The sequence below is a fragment of the Melopsittacus undulatus genome, chromosome 3, assembly GCF_012275295.1.
Source record: "Melopsittacus undulatus isolate bMelUnd1 chromosome 3, bMelUnd1.mat.Z, whole genome shotgun sequence".
Lineage (NCBI taxonomy): Eukaryota > Metazoa > Chordata > Aves > Psittaciformes > Psittaculidae > Melopsittacus > Melopsittacus undulatus.
Genome location: NC_047529.1, coordinates 115,036,795 through 115,050,317, shown reverse-complemented (window position 1 = coordinate 115,050,317; position 13,523 = coordinate 115,036,795). Strand labels below are relative to the sequence as shown.

At 43.5% G+C, this 13,523-nt stretch overlaps 1 protein-coding gene across 2 annotated transcripts; it reads right to left on the bottom strand.

Moving 5' to 3' along the window:
- Positions 1-1,097: 1,097 nt before the first annotated feature.
- On the bottom strand, positions 1,098-13,350 carry SUPT7L (SPT7 like, STAGA complex subunit gamma). 2 transcript variants are annotated; one of them, XM_034061158.1, is made up of 5 exons: positions 12,815-13,350; positions 9,237-9,561; positions 8,187-8,424; positions 4,475-4,754; positions 1,098-1,898 (listed from the first exon to the last, which is right to left on the bottom strand). In XM_034061158.1, the coding sequence occupies exons 1-4, from the start codon at positions 13,225-13,227 to the stop codon at positions 4,492-4,494; spliced, it is 1,239 nt and encodes a 412-aa protein (XP_033917049.1). In that variant the 5' UTR covers positions 13,228-13,350; the 3' UTR covers positions 1,098-1,898; positions 4,475-4,491. The 2 variants fall into 2 exon arrangements, with proteins under 2 accessions (XP_033917049.1, XP_005144999.1); XM_005144942.3 differs by having other exon boundaries at positions 1,098-4,754.
- Between the last annotated feature and the right edge of the window lie 173 nt (positions 13,351-13,523).

Here is a 13,523-nt window from a genome sequence, read left to right as displayed (position 1 = left end):
GCCACTTCTGAAATAAGTTTGGTACCCATGTTCAGATGAAGCTGCCCTCCAATTCAGCTCCAGTGCTCCCCCAGTGGAATGGCCGGGATGGACACTGGAGCCGAGGAGTGGGAAAAATAGAAGTATTGGGGCAGTTTGTAACCTGGGGGTAGATCCAGGACTTGGAGGAGCAGTTCAGTTGGGATGAGAACTGCTAGCAGAAAAAGCTGTAAAGGGTATCTGGATCCCTCAAAACCAAGAAGGGGGATTTGTGGAATTCTTGCAGAGCCAAGGCCACATAGTGAGCAATCCCGATACCCTGAGCCTTGTTACTGTAATGTAGGAAGATTTTTGGGAGGCATAACCAAGGTCAATTTTCTTGTTAGGCCTCTGTAATTTCCCATGTTTTCATGCAGAGAATGGTTGTAGTTTCCCACTGTTTTTTTACAAATACAGTATTACAAAATACACAAACACAGTTTTACAAATAGAATAACAAACAAGTTATAAACATTAGCTTTGTAAACAGTAGTAACCTCTAGACTCACCAATTGGAGCTCAGTATCCAAGGCTGCTCAGCTTTTTCCTTCAGTCAGCTCCATCCACCTGCTAAACGTGCACATAGTTGCCCACATGAATTCAAGCTAAACAGATTAGCCTAAAGAGGTTCAGTATCACAGCAAAACCCTGGACATTCCTCAGCTTTGCAGAGGCGAACATTTACTCCCAACACAACCCTTTCTTCTACCCATTCCCCACAAGCTGTTCACTCACCAAAGCCGATGTTCATTTTCTCCTACTCCACAGCTACATGCTGTACTAAAAGACTTGCTAGTGTAGCTGAAAAAGGGACCTGTTCTTTCTGTGTGCTGACCAGCAGCACAACCGGACTGCCACAATGAGATTACAGAACAATTTACAGCCTAGCTGACTTTTAAAGATTCAAAAGCTTGGCCCAACAGGAGCTAAGCTTGTCTGACTGTTCCAATGCAAACACCATTACATTTATAAGGTAAATATAAGGTAAATTGCCTTGCCTTACCTTTCACCACCACCATCTCCTCCACCACCACCACCACCACCAAAACCACCAACACCACCAACACCACTTTGATTTCTGAGGTGTTTTTTTTGTTTGTTTTATTTTTTTCACTTTATTACAAATTCCAAAGAAATTCTCTCCAGGAGAGCAAGTGAAAAAACCCACAATCCTGCAGTATTTCCAAGCAATTCTGTCCCCTGTAAACCCAAGCAATGTTTTACACATTTTATTCACATACATGTACAAAAACATCTTCAGTACAGCATCCTTCCCACAGAACATGTCCATTCATCTTGGAATCAAGCACATCCTCAGACTGGCCTCATCTCCCCTCCCCAGTCTTCCTTGCCTGTTTTCAAGTTGTAGATTTCCATGCAAGAAACAGGTTTTCCCTGCCCAGCATCATGCACATTAGCATGGATGGTGTTAGAATTAAAGCACTGGGTAGCAGAGGCTGCAGTACAGCTGTCACACTGCTGCTTGTACAGTGGACTCTGGTGGGTACCAGGCAGAACCCTTCTAAAGGATTAAAAAGGTATTGCTAGAGGGACAAAGGAGTATGACACACAGCATGTGCTCTCTCAGCTGCAACCCTGGACGGTTCCCATGCAGAACACTTCAAAAGCCACATTGAGGCCCCAGCCTTGCATATTCTGTGTCTTGTGGAGAAGGCTGGGTCTGCTGGTTTGGGTAGATGAGCAGTCTGCTTTCAGCCCAGTACTACCATCCCAACAGCAAGCTCTGCTGAATGTGTAGAAAAGAAGCAGCACCAGCCCAGTCTTCTCTAATTCCCATACAAAAAAGGCCAAAGCCAGGTCACTTAGTTGAGATGCTGATGGTGTGGATGTCTCCAGCTGAGGCAGCCAAGTTGAAGTCACTTTATGGAAACAGAAAGGGAAAACATACATTCCTAAAAATGCCATTCATCTGACCTGCTTTATACTTCTACTTCAAGGCAGATGAACTGCAACCAAAGTGACCATCTCTCTTCAGCTGCAAATGGGACCCAGAGGGACATAGTTAGATGCAGACATGTAAAATTGAGCAAGAAAGTATGTCCTCCGTGTACCTGGGCAGTTGAATAGCACAGTTGTGCTTTACTTCTTCATGACAAGAAGTTTTGCTTAAAAACAGTACCGTACAGGTCAGTAATGTTTCAGTGTCCATTTAAGCATTCTCCAGCCAGCAGCAGTCCTGCCAAAATGGAAGCAAAGCTCACAACTCTCACAAAACCCTGAATGATCACAGTGCCTTTCCTGAATAGTGACTAAATCCCAAACACTCTTCCAAGAGGAAAATACTACTGGCTGAGAAAACAGCGACACTGAAGGTGACTCAAAGGGAATCAAAATGAAGGTTTCCTGATACAGTCATATGCTCTTCTACTATTGACTAGGCTTCAAATAGCTGGAATTGACACCCAAGCAGAAACCTTTAAAACTGTGATGGGGAATTTTAACTCCAGTCCCATAAAAGCCTGTGGTCACACATTCTCATAAGACATGGAAATATTTCATGTTTGGCTTCCACTTCTATAAAGTAGAAGAGAAATACAGTTAGGAAATAAGAAATACAGTTAGGCATGTTATACACAAAGAAAAATACTATGCCTGGAGCTTGTTCTTTCAAAAGATAAACTTGCAGTTGTAAGGACAAATGGGAGATTTGGTAAATGTCCCTCAAACACCCCAAGGGGTTACAGGTGTAAAGCCAGTTTAAGTGGCTGTCCATTCTTGATTCATGTTCATTCTAGCTTTTTTGAGAGATACACACGTTGAATCAAGTTAAAGACCAAGCTGATCAAGTGAGGATTGTGCAGAACAAAAACAATGCCATCAGTCAGCTGAACTATAAAAGAGGCAAAACAGATTCTGTTTCAGACTAAGCTGTCAAGATATCTTAGAATCACAGAATCCCAAAGGTTGGAAGGGACCTCAAAAGATCATCCAGTCCAACCCCCCTGCAAGAGCAGGGTAACCTAGAGTACATCACACAGGAACTTGTCCAGGCCTTGAATATCTCCAACGTAGGAGACTCCACAACCCCCCTTGGGCAATCAAAACCTCATCCAGCCTGAAGCTGCTGCAATTAAATCAATGAGAGCAAAGGAAAAGTTTACATTGCCAATATTGCCTCACACCAATAGTAAAAGCTGCTTCATTCTCTCCAGAAAACCACATCAACTTCTCTGACTGGATGATCAGTAAATCAGGGAAGAAGCTCTGATGGACTTCTTTGTAACAAGAAAGAATGAGTGGAGAATGTGAAGGTCTTGGCTGCAGCAGACATGGAATTGTGGCCCTTAAAATCTTCACTAACAAGTACAAGAGAGTGTCCTGGACCTTTAGGACAACATATTTTAGTTTATTCAAGGAATGTCTTGGCAGGATCTCAGGAGAGACTGTCCCAGCCTTCCAAAGGGGCCCAAGCATGCTGCCTTATCTTGAAAGACAGATTTCTCAAAGTAGAACAGTTCTTCCTAATGAGCAGAAATTAAAGCAGGCATGATAGAGAGCACAGGTGACCAAGAAACTCCTGACTGGGATCAAGCACAAAGGAAAAAGTACACAGAAGTGGAAGTGAGGATGGGCTGCCCAGCAGGGATACAGAGACACAGCCTAAGTGTGCAGGGACAGTTACACAGGCCAAAGCTCAGCTAGAGTTGAAACTGGTATGAAATGTGCAGAAGGGCTTTTTTAAGTTCACTGGAAGCAAAAGAAGGGTTAAAGAAAAAGGGTTTGCAACAACAACAAGGATTTACAACAGCGCAGGCAATCTGGTGACAAAGGATGCTCTTTATACTTTGAGGCTGATGTACTCAACACCTTTTTTTGCCTGTTTTGACTGATTTGGTCTGCCTTCAGGCCTGCCAGGTCCCTGGGCCTTCTAGCAGAGTATGTGGGAGTAAAGTATTAGCTACAATAGAGGAAGATCAAATTAACAAGAACTTAAGCCAATTGGACATACCTCAATCCATGCAGCAAAGCACTGAAGGAGCTGGCTGACTGCACTGTGAGGCTACTCTACAGCATCTCTGCTAAGCCATCATAATCATCAGCGATATTCCCCAAGCAGTGAAATACCCTGCTCTAATTAGCTGTGCTTCAAGCAGGCACTGGACTAGATACCTCAAGAGGTCCCTTCAACCCAAAGTATTCAATGATTCTATGACTTAGCACATCTCCTCACAGCTACCTTCCACTGGTAACTTTGGGATTAATCTATCCAAGCAAGCATTGCCACCACCAAATGCACAGGGTGATCTTCAATCTTATGAGTCAAGATGAAGTAGAAAAGCCAGCAAAGAGGGGAGCTGAAGAGCACCACATGTCAAACCTCTCATAATAATGTTATGTAAGGTCCCTCATACATCATACATACCCCTGTCATGAATCACAACCATCACAGTACTCTCACTTTGTTTCAAGTCCATTACATATCATCAAGACTAACCAAAACCACTGTCTCTTTCACATCTTCTTCATCTTTTTCTTGCAGCGCTGGTTGAAGACAGGTGAGGATCCCATCAGACTGTCAGCAGAATGAGAACCATAGCTGCTCTCAGAGCCATTGGGGCTCTGTGGCATCCCAGCTTCACTCATGCCTGACATTGGTTCCTCAAAGACATCACTGCCTAGGACACCATGGCCATGCACATTAGCCTCCTCATTCTCCTGTGGCTCCATTTTCACCTGTGCCAAGTTCCAGAGTGGGGAAGCATTCACCTCAGCCCCTGGAGAAAGAAAAAGCACACAGTAGTAACTGAGTAAAAACACGGATCACAAACACCAGGTGCAAGACAGCAGCACAGATAAAGGAGTAAAAACAAAGCTGCAGGTGCACTAAGCTGGGAGGAAAACAAACAAAACACACCAAGCAACAAGTGAAACAGTAAATAAAAACTATGTTGCTTTTGTTTTTTTTGTAACCCAGTGTTTGTTGCTCTAGAAAATATGATGCTATCCTTTCATAACAATTCTTCACATGGCTTTCTGCATAAGAAGAAACAACTTAAAGACCCATATGACTCTCCAGGAGTGTCTCAGCAGCAATGCATACACCAACAGCACATGGACTACACCCTGCACACAAGCAAGACTTCAAGGCAGTCCAGAAGTCATTCATGATGACGAGGTCCTTGCAATGTCTGCAACCTCCTTTAACCTGTCAGACATACTGGACTTCTGTAGCAGAAGTGAAGTGAGGGCAGAGGAGCAGGTAGATGAGCTGCCAGCACTGAAATGCAGGGACATAAGAGCTGCTGTCAGCCACTCGACTGCCTGCCTCCTTGTACTCAACACCCACAGGTCTCACCCCATCCTTCAGCAGAACAGAAGGAAATCTTCTTGGCTAAACCTTGCAGCCCCCCTGCTGAGAAGCAGCTCCTCTGGGCTGTATTGGACCAGTGTGCAATCGGAGCAGAGACTGAGGATTTTCTGTACAAGACTATGAAACCACACTTCTTGGTAACAGCAAATGTTTTTCTCCCCAGAGCAGCAATTACAGATTGCTTATTTACAGTTTTAAGAGAGACAGAAAATCCTATTAAAATCAGACTCATTGGGCTCCTTGCTGAGATGGACATAAACAGCCCAGAACTGAACAAAGCTGGAAATCTTTTCACTTTTAAATCTGGTCCCTCTTGTGTGGGGTTAAATTCACATGGATAATAAACAAACCTTGGAAACCAGTTTTAACAAGTTTTCCATAAGTTTTAAAATAAGTTTTAATAAGTTTTTCTTGTGTCTCAAGGAGCTTCACTGCAGTTTGAAAACAACCAAACCTCTTGCACTGAGCCCAAGCTACTACTGTTCCCTATTATCAATATACTACTCCTCATGAATAGCAATTATAGAGAACAAATCTACCACCAGTGATTTGCACCCAGTGTTGTACTGGTGTACCACCAGTGTTTGTACTGAGAGTTCTCCCTTATGAAGGCATCAGGAATCTTTTCCATAGCAGCTTAGCCCAAACCAGGGTTTAGGAGACCTTTGAGATAACACAGCCTACATTAGCTTAGCAGTTAGATAGCAAGCCAGAAGGAAAGTACTTGCTGGTGTCCAGTTGCCTTAATGAAAAGTCCTTTTTATGTTAATTATAAGTAAATGTATTCCTCTCAACAGCAATGGACACATCATTAAAACACTATCAGTTCCACATAGTTGCAGCTGCAGCCTACACAATAATCAAAGATGCTCACAAAACCTGTGTCTTTCATCAACTGCTCTTCATCACTCAGCCTTATTCCTTCCATCTCTATCAGCTGTCATTGAGAGTGTCACTAATGACTGAAAGTACTTCAGTATCAACACAGGTTATTTCACCTTCAAATCACTTTAACTTCAACATACTTTACAAATGAGATAATCACGTTACCCTGCTGGGTGGAGGAACAAGGTGCCCAGGTTTGCCTCCATTTCCCTAACTGCAATTAAATTAAACAGCCCACAGCTGCAACATCAGCAATAAGCAGAAACACAAGCAGAACATGAATGCTATAACAAGAATTTTGCCCTCAGACCCTGAAGCCTTGCTGCCCTCTGTGGGCCTCACACTTGTATTTTTGAGATGGTGGTGTCCTAATTGCAGCAGCTTTTTTTTGCTCCTTATATTAGGCTCTCCAGCCTACCCAGCTCTAGACTGGGATTCTCACAGCAATGAGACTTCCAAAGGCCCTTGTGAAGGGGGATTTTTAGGGAGGAACAGAGCACTTGTCTTCTTAATTGGAAAACATCAAGTCAGTATCAAAGAGGCATTCAATATACAGCTAGCATGCAAACCTCTGGGTCCCAAATGGCTGATGTCAATACAAAGCTTTCCAGATGAATCACCCAGATGAAACCCCAGATGGGCCACAGGAATCTGCTGTTCCGTCTCCCACAAAAGTGTGACCACTTCTCATTTCAGAGGTACTGTGGGAAACACTGTGAGCTTCCAGAAAAACATCAGCATTTTAAAACTCAGCAGAATGTGCTATTTGGAAGAAAACCTGACAACTAATGGACTCAGGGGTATACTCTAACCTCACTATATATGCTACTTAGTTTAGACTGAATAGGAGGACAGGCTTCACTGGTTTTTAACCAGATTTTTAAGTGACACAGGTATTGCCAGAGGGATTTCCAGAGTTCAGAAGGTTCTAGACAAAATTCAAAACTGCCATTGGGAGAATAACATCTCCATTTTTCATTTAGCACTACTAAATGGTGCGCAGAGTAAAACTTGTATATGGACATTGAAAAGGCACAGCATAGCAGATTCTCCCATGCTGCCAGTGTGCTCCAGTGCCAACATCAAGGGAGGAAACTTTAAGAATGCAGTTTCCATAACTACTTCACTCGCCATTTCACTTTCCCTGGCCTCAGCTAACTACAGCAAGCTTCGGGATAAAGATGCTAGAATAGGAGAGACTCCTGTGCACCTATTCCTTGTAAGTCCCTTCTGAGCTTTCATAAAACAATGACTGTCACTACCAGGGTGCCTTCTGATTACGGAGGACTGCACCAAGTATCATCAGTATTTCCATAATTCATTCAGTGCCTAAACTATATAGGGTCTTGAATTCACTTCAGTCATAAGGAACATGGCCTTCAACTTTTCAGTAACACAAATCCCTGGACAAGGATCCAAAACTACCCAGGAAAAAAGAAACCAAACAAAAAGGGGAAAAAAATCCAGTAATCTCCTTATCAGATACAAGGATAAACTCCAGTCTCTTAAATTAAAATGTATAAAACCAGATGTTAGTATTGCCTTTGTTACATTAGCCTGGGAAAAAAAACAGCCCAGTACTGATATCTGCAGCAAATACCCTACTTCAAAAAGCAACAGTAAAGCCCTTGGGCCATCACTGTGGAAAAACAATCTACCTCACACCAGCAACAAAACCAAGAACTATGACCATCCCCTAAAAGGCAACACCATGAAAAGCATTTTGTGTTCTACAGGGTCCATAAATGGAGTAAATATTCAATAAATCCCAGCAACTGATACCTTTGATTCTTTGGGTTTGTATTTAGGAAGCACATAAAAGTTTCCCTCCTATCCAAATGTTTTAGTTACCACAATTTCTTCTCCTCTGCCTCTTCTGCTATTAAAAATGGGAACAAGATCACATGGAACAGCTGATGGACTGTTTCCAGGAGTACCAAGAAACCCTTACCTGAAGTCTGTGGGGAAGCTTCTACTTCTAAGTTGGCAGAGAAGCGCTCACTTTGAGCTCCAAGGACTCCAACAGGCAAAGACTGGTCACCAGAAGCTAGATCTCCTTCCAGCTCCTCACTTATGGGGAAAGTAATATCACTAACAGGTTCCTCCTTAATCTTCACAGGCTTTGTGTCTTCTGCTGCCTTTTCAGGGTTGACAATCTTCTCATATTCTTCAGACAGCTGCTTGCTAACCTGTCAAAGATAAATGGGGGTGAAAAGAAACCAGAAAGGTCAGAGTGATGACTTCAGAGACTCTGATGGCAATTACACTGCAGTGCACTCTGTTTCCACATTATTAACACCTGACCTGAACGAGCAAGTAAACAGGTTACCAGCTATAGAGAAAAGACTTTTCCCTCTTTAAGAACACTTTCTGTTCTGTAACAAGGAAGGTTTAATCCATTAGTACATCTGCAAACAAATATGAGCACCTTTATTTCAGACAGGTATGTGATACCTGTTATTCCAAGAAATTTAATAACTCCTTTGCTTCCTCCACAGAAGCACAGTCCTCTCTAGAGTTGAAAGCAGCATCTCTGTGACAATTCAGATCAGCACAATACTACCCTATACTCCTAAAGCTTAAGCAAGTCACCCCCTGCTGAAGCTAACACAAGCCACTGTACATCCTAGTAATTTTTGTTTGTCTGCTTGTTTTCTGAGATGGTAAGCAGCAAAATATCCCATTAAAGCAGAAAATTCAGTTAATCAGTCAGTACTGATTCTGCCTCTACTTGATGCCTTTCCCTGGGCCATTCAAGAGCTGTGTGTTAAGCTCCTCTTAAACCCAGACAAACAGCCAGTAGAGCATTCTCAGCCTCAGAAGGAACACAAATAAAGGGCTCTGTCTTCCAGTCAAAAAGTGCCTTGATGACTCCCCTCCACATCCAAGATGTTTCCTAATTGGATTTTAGCTCAGTAAGACCCTAGACTTGCTATAGGAATAAGCAGTTGTACTGGGGGTACATTTCTTGGTGCTGTCAGGTGCCTCCTGCTCTTCTCACCTGAAGCATGTAGCTGTGATAATCTTTAATGCGGTGCTGCCAGAACTTCTGCAGTGAGAGCACGCTGCCAATGCCCACTTCATGGAAGACCTGCTCCATGACATCAGGGAATGGGGTGTGCCCAAGGCGGGCCTCTCGATCCACTGCAAAGCGCAGTAGTTTGGTGAACTTCAAGCAGTACTCGTGGGCAATGTCTGTCAGGGTCTCCAGGACACTCTCATTGGCACACTCAAAGCCTGTGTGAGCTAGGATGGTGGCCATGGACTGGTAGAGGAGCTGCCGGCAGGAGGACCAACTCAGCTCAGTCACTGGCTCCCCTTTTCCTCTGAAAAACAGAACAGATAAATATAGCACATCTCCAGAAACTGAAAGCAATGTATCAGTTGAAGAGATACTGTCAATAATAAAGCGATGTACAAAAGGAAAGCAGATTGTCTGGAGTTGTCTACAGCTTCTCCACCTGGAAAGTTGGACTTGAATTTCTACCAAATGGGGTGCAGAGTCACTTCAGAGACATCATCCCAACACAGTAGAATAAAGAATACTGGAGAAACAAGACTATAGCCGAGTGCAAAGAGCACAGCACTAACACAAGCAAGAAAGTTGTCTCCTTTTGGAAAAAGGCTTCTCGCTACCTCAACCTAATCAAACCTCTTTTAAAATATCTTTGCTGTGTCTACAGAAGGCTGCAAATGCAGAAAAAACTGCTCAATAGATTACAGCAAAATAACAGCAAAAATACATCGTGTCCCAGTGGCACAACCCAGGAGACCAGATAGGTAAGCCCAAGTGCTCAGTCCAGCAGGGGAAGATATGTTCTGCCCACTCTAATTATCACTGCTACAAACCCTTCCCAACATTAAACCTGCTATCCCATTGACATGTGCTCCCCTACCTCTGTACCGGCATTTCTTCACTACAAGCCCTTCTGCCATGAACTGTCTTCCCCTTGCAAGCTCCCACTTTTGTGCACAGATTATCTTTATATGCAAAGCACACATCCCATATGGTCAGGAACACAAACGAGAGAATGGCAGAGAAACCTGTTAAGAAACCAACCATGCATACACAAGAAAAAGCATCTCAGGAGGCACATAATGAATAAGTTAGGTTTCTTTTGAAGATGGATCCATGATAATTGGAGGAAGGTGAACAGAGAAGGAAATGTTAACAGTCACATTGTATTAAAAACCTCCTGTTCAAATGATAGCTTCAAGTCTACAGTTCCTTACTCATTCTTCACTGGTAATACCTTAAGCTCACTGTCTGTTTCTATACCAACCAAAACCAAATGTTAATCTCTTTATCGTGTATTCCAAGACCCATAACAGCAACAGCTGCAAATCAGCAAGGCCAGACAGTAATTCATCCAGGAACAGTAAAGGAATTCAAGGATGAAATAGCTGAATAGCTGTGGCGATCACCTCTTGCACAGTTGCCTTGGGCTGTGAGGACCAGAAGACAGAAAATGTGATAACATTTCAAGACATTCAGAAGAGATGTGAAGAGCTGCAAGTTGGGAAGCCTGAGATATTCTGGTGAGTCAGAGAAATTCCAAGAAGTTATAAGAACAGAGTTAGAAGACATGTGGGTAAGAGTCCAAATAGCTTTTGTAAATGAAAAGCCAGCTGTGTAAACCTACTAGAGTCCTCCAAATCCATCAACAAGCAAGTATGTGAAAGATCTCCACTGAAGTCCAGGTCTTTCCTGATGCATCTGTGCTAGAATCAAGGCTTGTTTCAGTATACTTATGAAAATGGAGGAAAGAAACAGCATTGTTATTAAAACTGATGGTGGTACAGATTTGTGGGGATTGGAAAAATCCAAACAATAGCAGTGAATTAGGTTCTGCCTCTTCCTCACCTCAGTAGGGACAAGGTGGTAGAGGCTGCAGGGATGAGGAGACAGGACACAGGACACACACAGAATTAATCTAGGGGATAGCAAAATAAAAGACAAGAGTGCAGGGTCAAAGGATGACAATGAATAACAAGGCAACAGAAAATGACATGTCTATATTAAAAAAACTTGTGATCATATTCAGGCTTGCCTCTCATCTTTCTTTCTTCCTATGTCTAAATAGGTGTATGCATTGCTTCTCCTCAAACCCTGGTTACCGGCAAAGAAAATGGAATTAAAACATGCATTCAGTCAAATACTGTAACTCTGACAATGGCACTTCAGAAGGCAGAATAAAAATAAGCACTTCCATGCTTTATCAAGGGGAAGAACGGCCTTTAATTTGTTCTTACACACTAAGAGCAAGCATTAGCAAACCATATAACTATTTTTACTGCTGTAACAGCACCTGCTGTTCTTAATGCATGTAAGTGTCTTAAACCAGTTCAGAACAAACACGCAACAAACACAAAGCTTTCTTCCTGGAAAAGCATAAATGTGTTTTGTTTAGCAAGCACAAAATGAAGTTTTACTCTACACTGCAGCTCATCAGAAACCCACTGTCAGCCACAGAACATCTCACTTCAAAATTGTCTATCCAGTTATTACAATCTGGTCTTTAAACTCCCCCATGTGGCTGACTGCTGAATAGCATTTCCTTACTTGGACCCCAGAAACTCACAAGGGACAACAAAAAGAGGTAACAGCCCCCCAGAACATGGAGAGAGCAACAGAAAACCGAACTTAAAACTGAAGGCACCAGGGAAGACAGAGCAGAACTCTGCTCAGTTTTACAACTTACAGGGCCAGAAAGAGCAGGAGTCACAGAGCTCAGACTTCATTCTCATACAATTGGATTCCCCTTCACCCCTCCTGACTAATTGCTTTATTTCTTCCAAAGATGGTGGTGCTCCTCCACAAACAGCACTAACAAATCACTCTAGTGTTCGGAGACACTATGTTACCAAAAGCATCCTCTAGCAATAAAATATATTTTATACAACCTCAGGCCATTAAAAGATATCTGTGGCATTCAACTGCAAGTTCTATTTCACTGGTGCAGAGTCTCCACATTTTAAAACCTAAAATGTATTATCCTCTCATATGTCATGTCCATTAGTCTTCAATCTAAGAACAGGAAGGTAAAGTATTGAGGATTTATCCCTGAATTTAAATGCACATAAACTACGAAGTATCACAAGACCCTGCAAGAGATGCAACATGTCCTTGTGAATGTAGTCCTTGTCGGAAGGACAGACAGGGAGGCAGTGCCAGCACTATTCAGTCAAAGATTGGCTGCTGAGGTAGAAGCAATGCAGCTATCCTTTACATATTGCCCAGCCCTTGGCTAGTGGGGTCAGTATCAGAAACAAGAATTCCCTTCACCCATGCTCATCACCACCTCTGCCCAGCATAACAACAAGAAATGGGGTAAAATGTGATAGTTACTGCATCTCAGGTCCTTGGTGACTGAAATCTTACAAAAGCAGTTATTTTAAATACTGTGCATGTTATCCACACAACAAAAAAACTAAACTTTTCATTTCTGAAGCCTGTTTCATGCTTTGAATACAAGTGTTTGACCCTTCAGCCTAAGGCAATTGATGTAACTATATATACATTTAAAACTACACAGCTTCCCTTCAGTCAAGAATTAACCCAAAGAAATACCAACCCACCTGTAGAAATCACTCTCTGGGTCACTGTGCCTCAGCTGAAATGGCATTTTGGGGGTTTTGCTGTCCAGAGGAAGCAGGTCATCAGGGAGAGGCGGAGAGGCCGGACAAGAGGGCAGAGGTTCGTTGTCTTCAGCTTTTATACCCTCCGCTTGCTGCTGGTTCTGAGCCTGAGCCATGGCGATGAGGCTGCGCAGCCGCCTGTTGTGCTGGATGAGCTGGATGGTGTGAATGGTGAGGCTGCAGGGCTCCGAGGGGATGTCCAGCATGGTGGTGGGACGGGGTTTGTTCGCAGAGGGCTGGTGCAGAGGAGGATCCTGGACTTCCACCGTCCGGAACTCACGCTGAAGCAGGTCAAAGGAGCTGCGGTTGGCCTGGTTAGATGACACTGGGATCTCGCCCCAGTATCGCAGCATCTTTACATAGGTCACTTATCAGCGCCCAGGAGAAGGTTACCGAACGCTGTGGGCCACAGGAGCCTTGTCGCACGGGAAAGCGCTAAGCTTTGGGACAGCAACGGGAGCTGGGGTGACCCTTGAATGAAGGCAACCACGACTGTCACGAAAGTAGTCGCTCAGTGCCCCACGAAGCACCACGACGCAGCGCTGGCCCTTAGCACGTTACATTGCTGCTCCTCCTGAGGGGAAAGAGAACAAACACCCGTGAGGCAGTAACTACTGCTGTTAATAACAGGGGCCGCTGCGGGTCCATC

Excerpts from the sequence above, each read along its gene's own strand:
- SUPT7L (XM_005144942.3), bottom strand. The coding sequence starts at position 13,227 with ATGCTGCGATACTGGGGCGAGATCCCAGTGTCATCTAACCAGGCCAAC. Across the intron at positions 8,425-9,236 it reads ATCACAGCTACATGCTTCAG|GTTAGCAAGCAGCTGTCTGA; the intron begins GTGAGAAGAGCA and ends TATCTTTGACAG. Across the intron at positions 4,755-8,186 it reads AGCTTCCCCACAGACTTCAG|GGGCTGAGGTGAATGCTTCC; the intron begins GTAAGGGTTTCT and ends TTCTTTCTCCAG.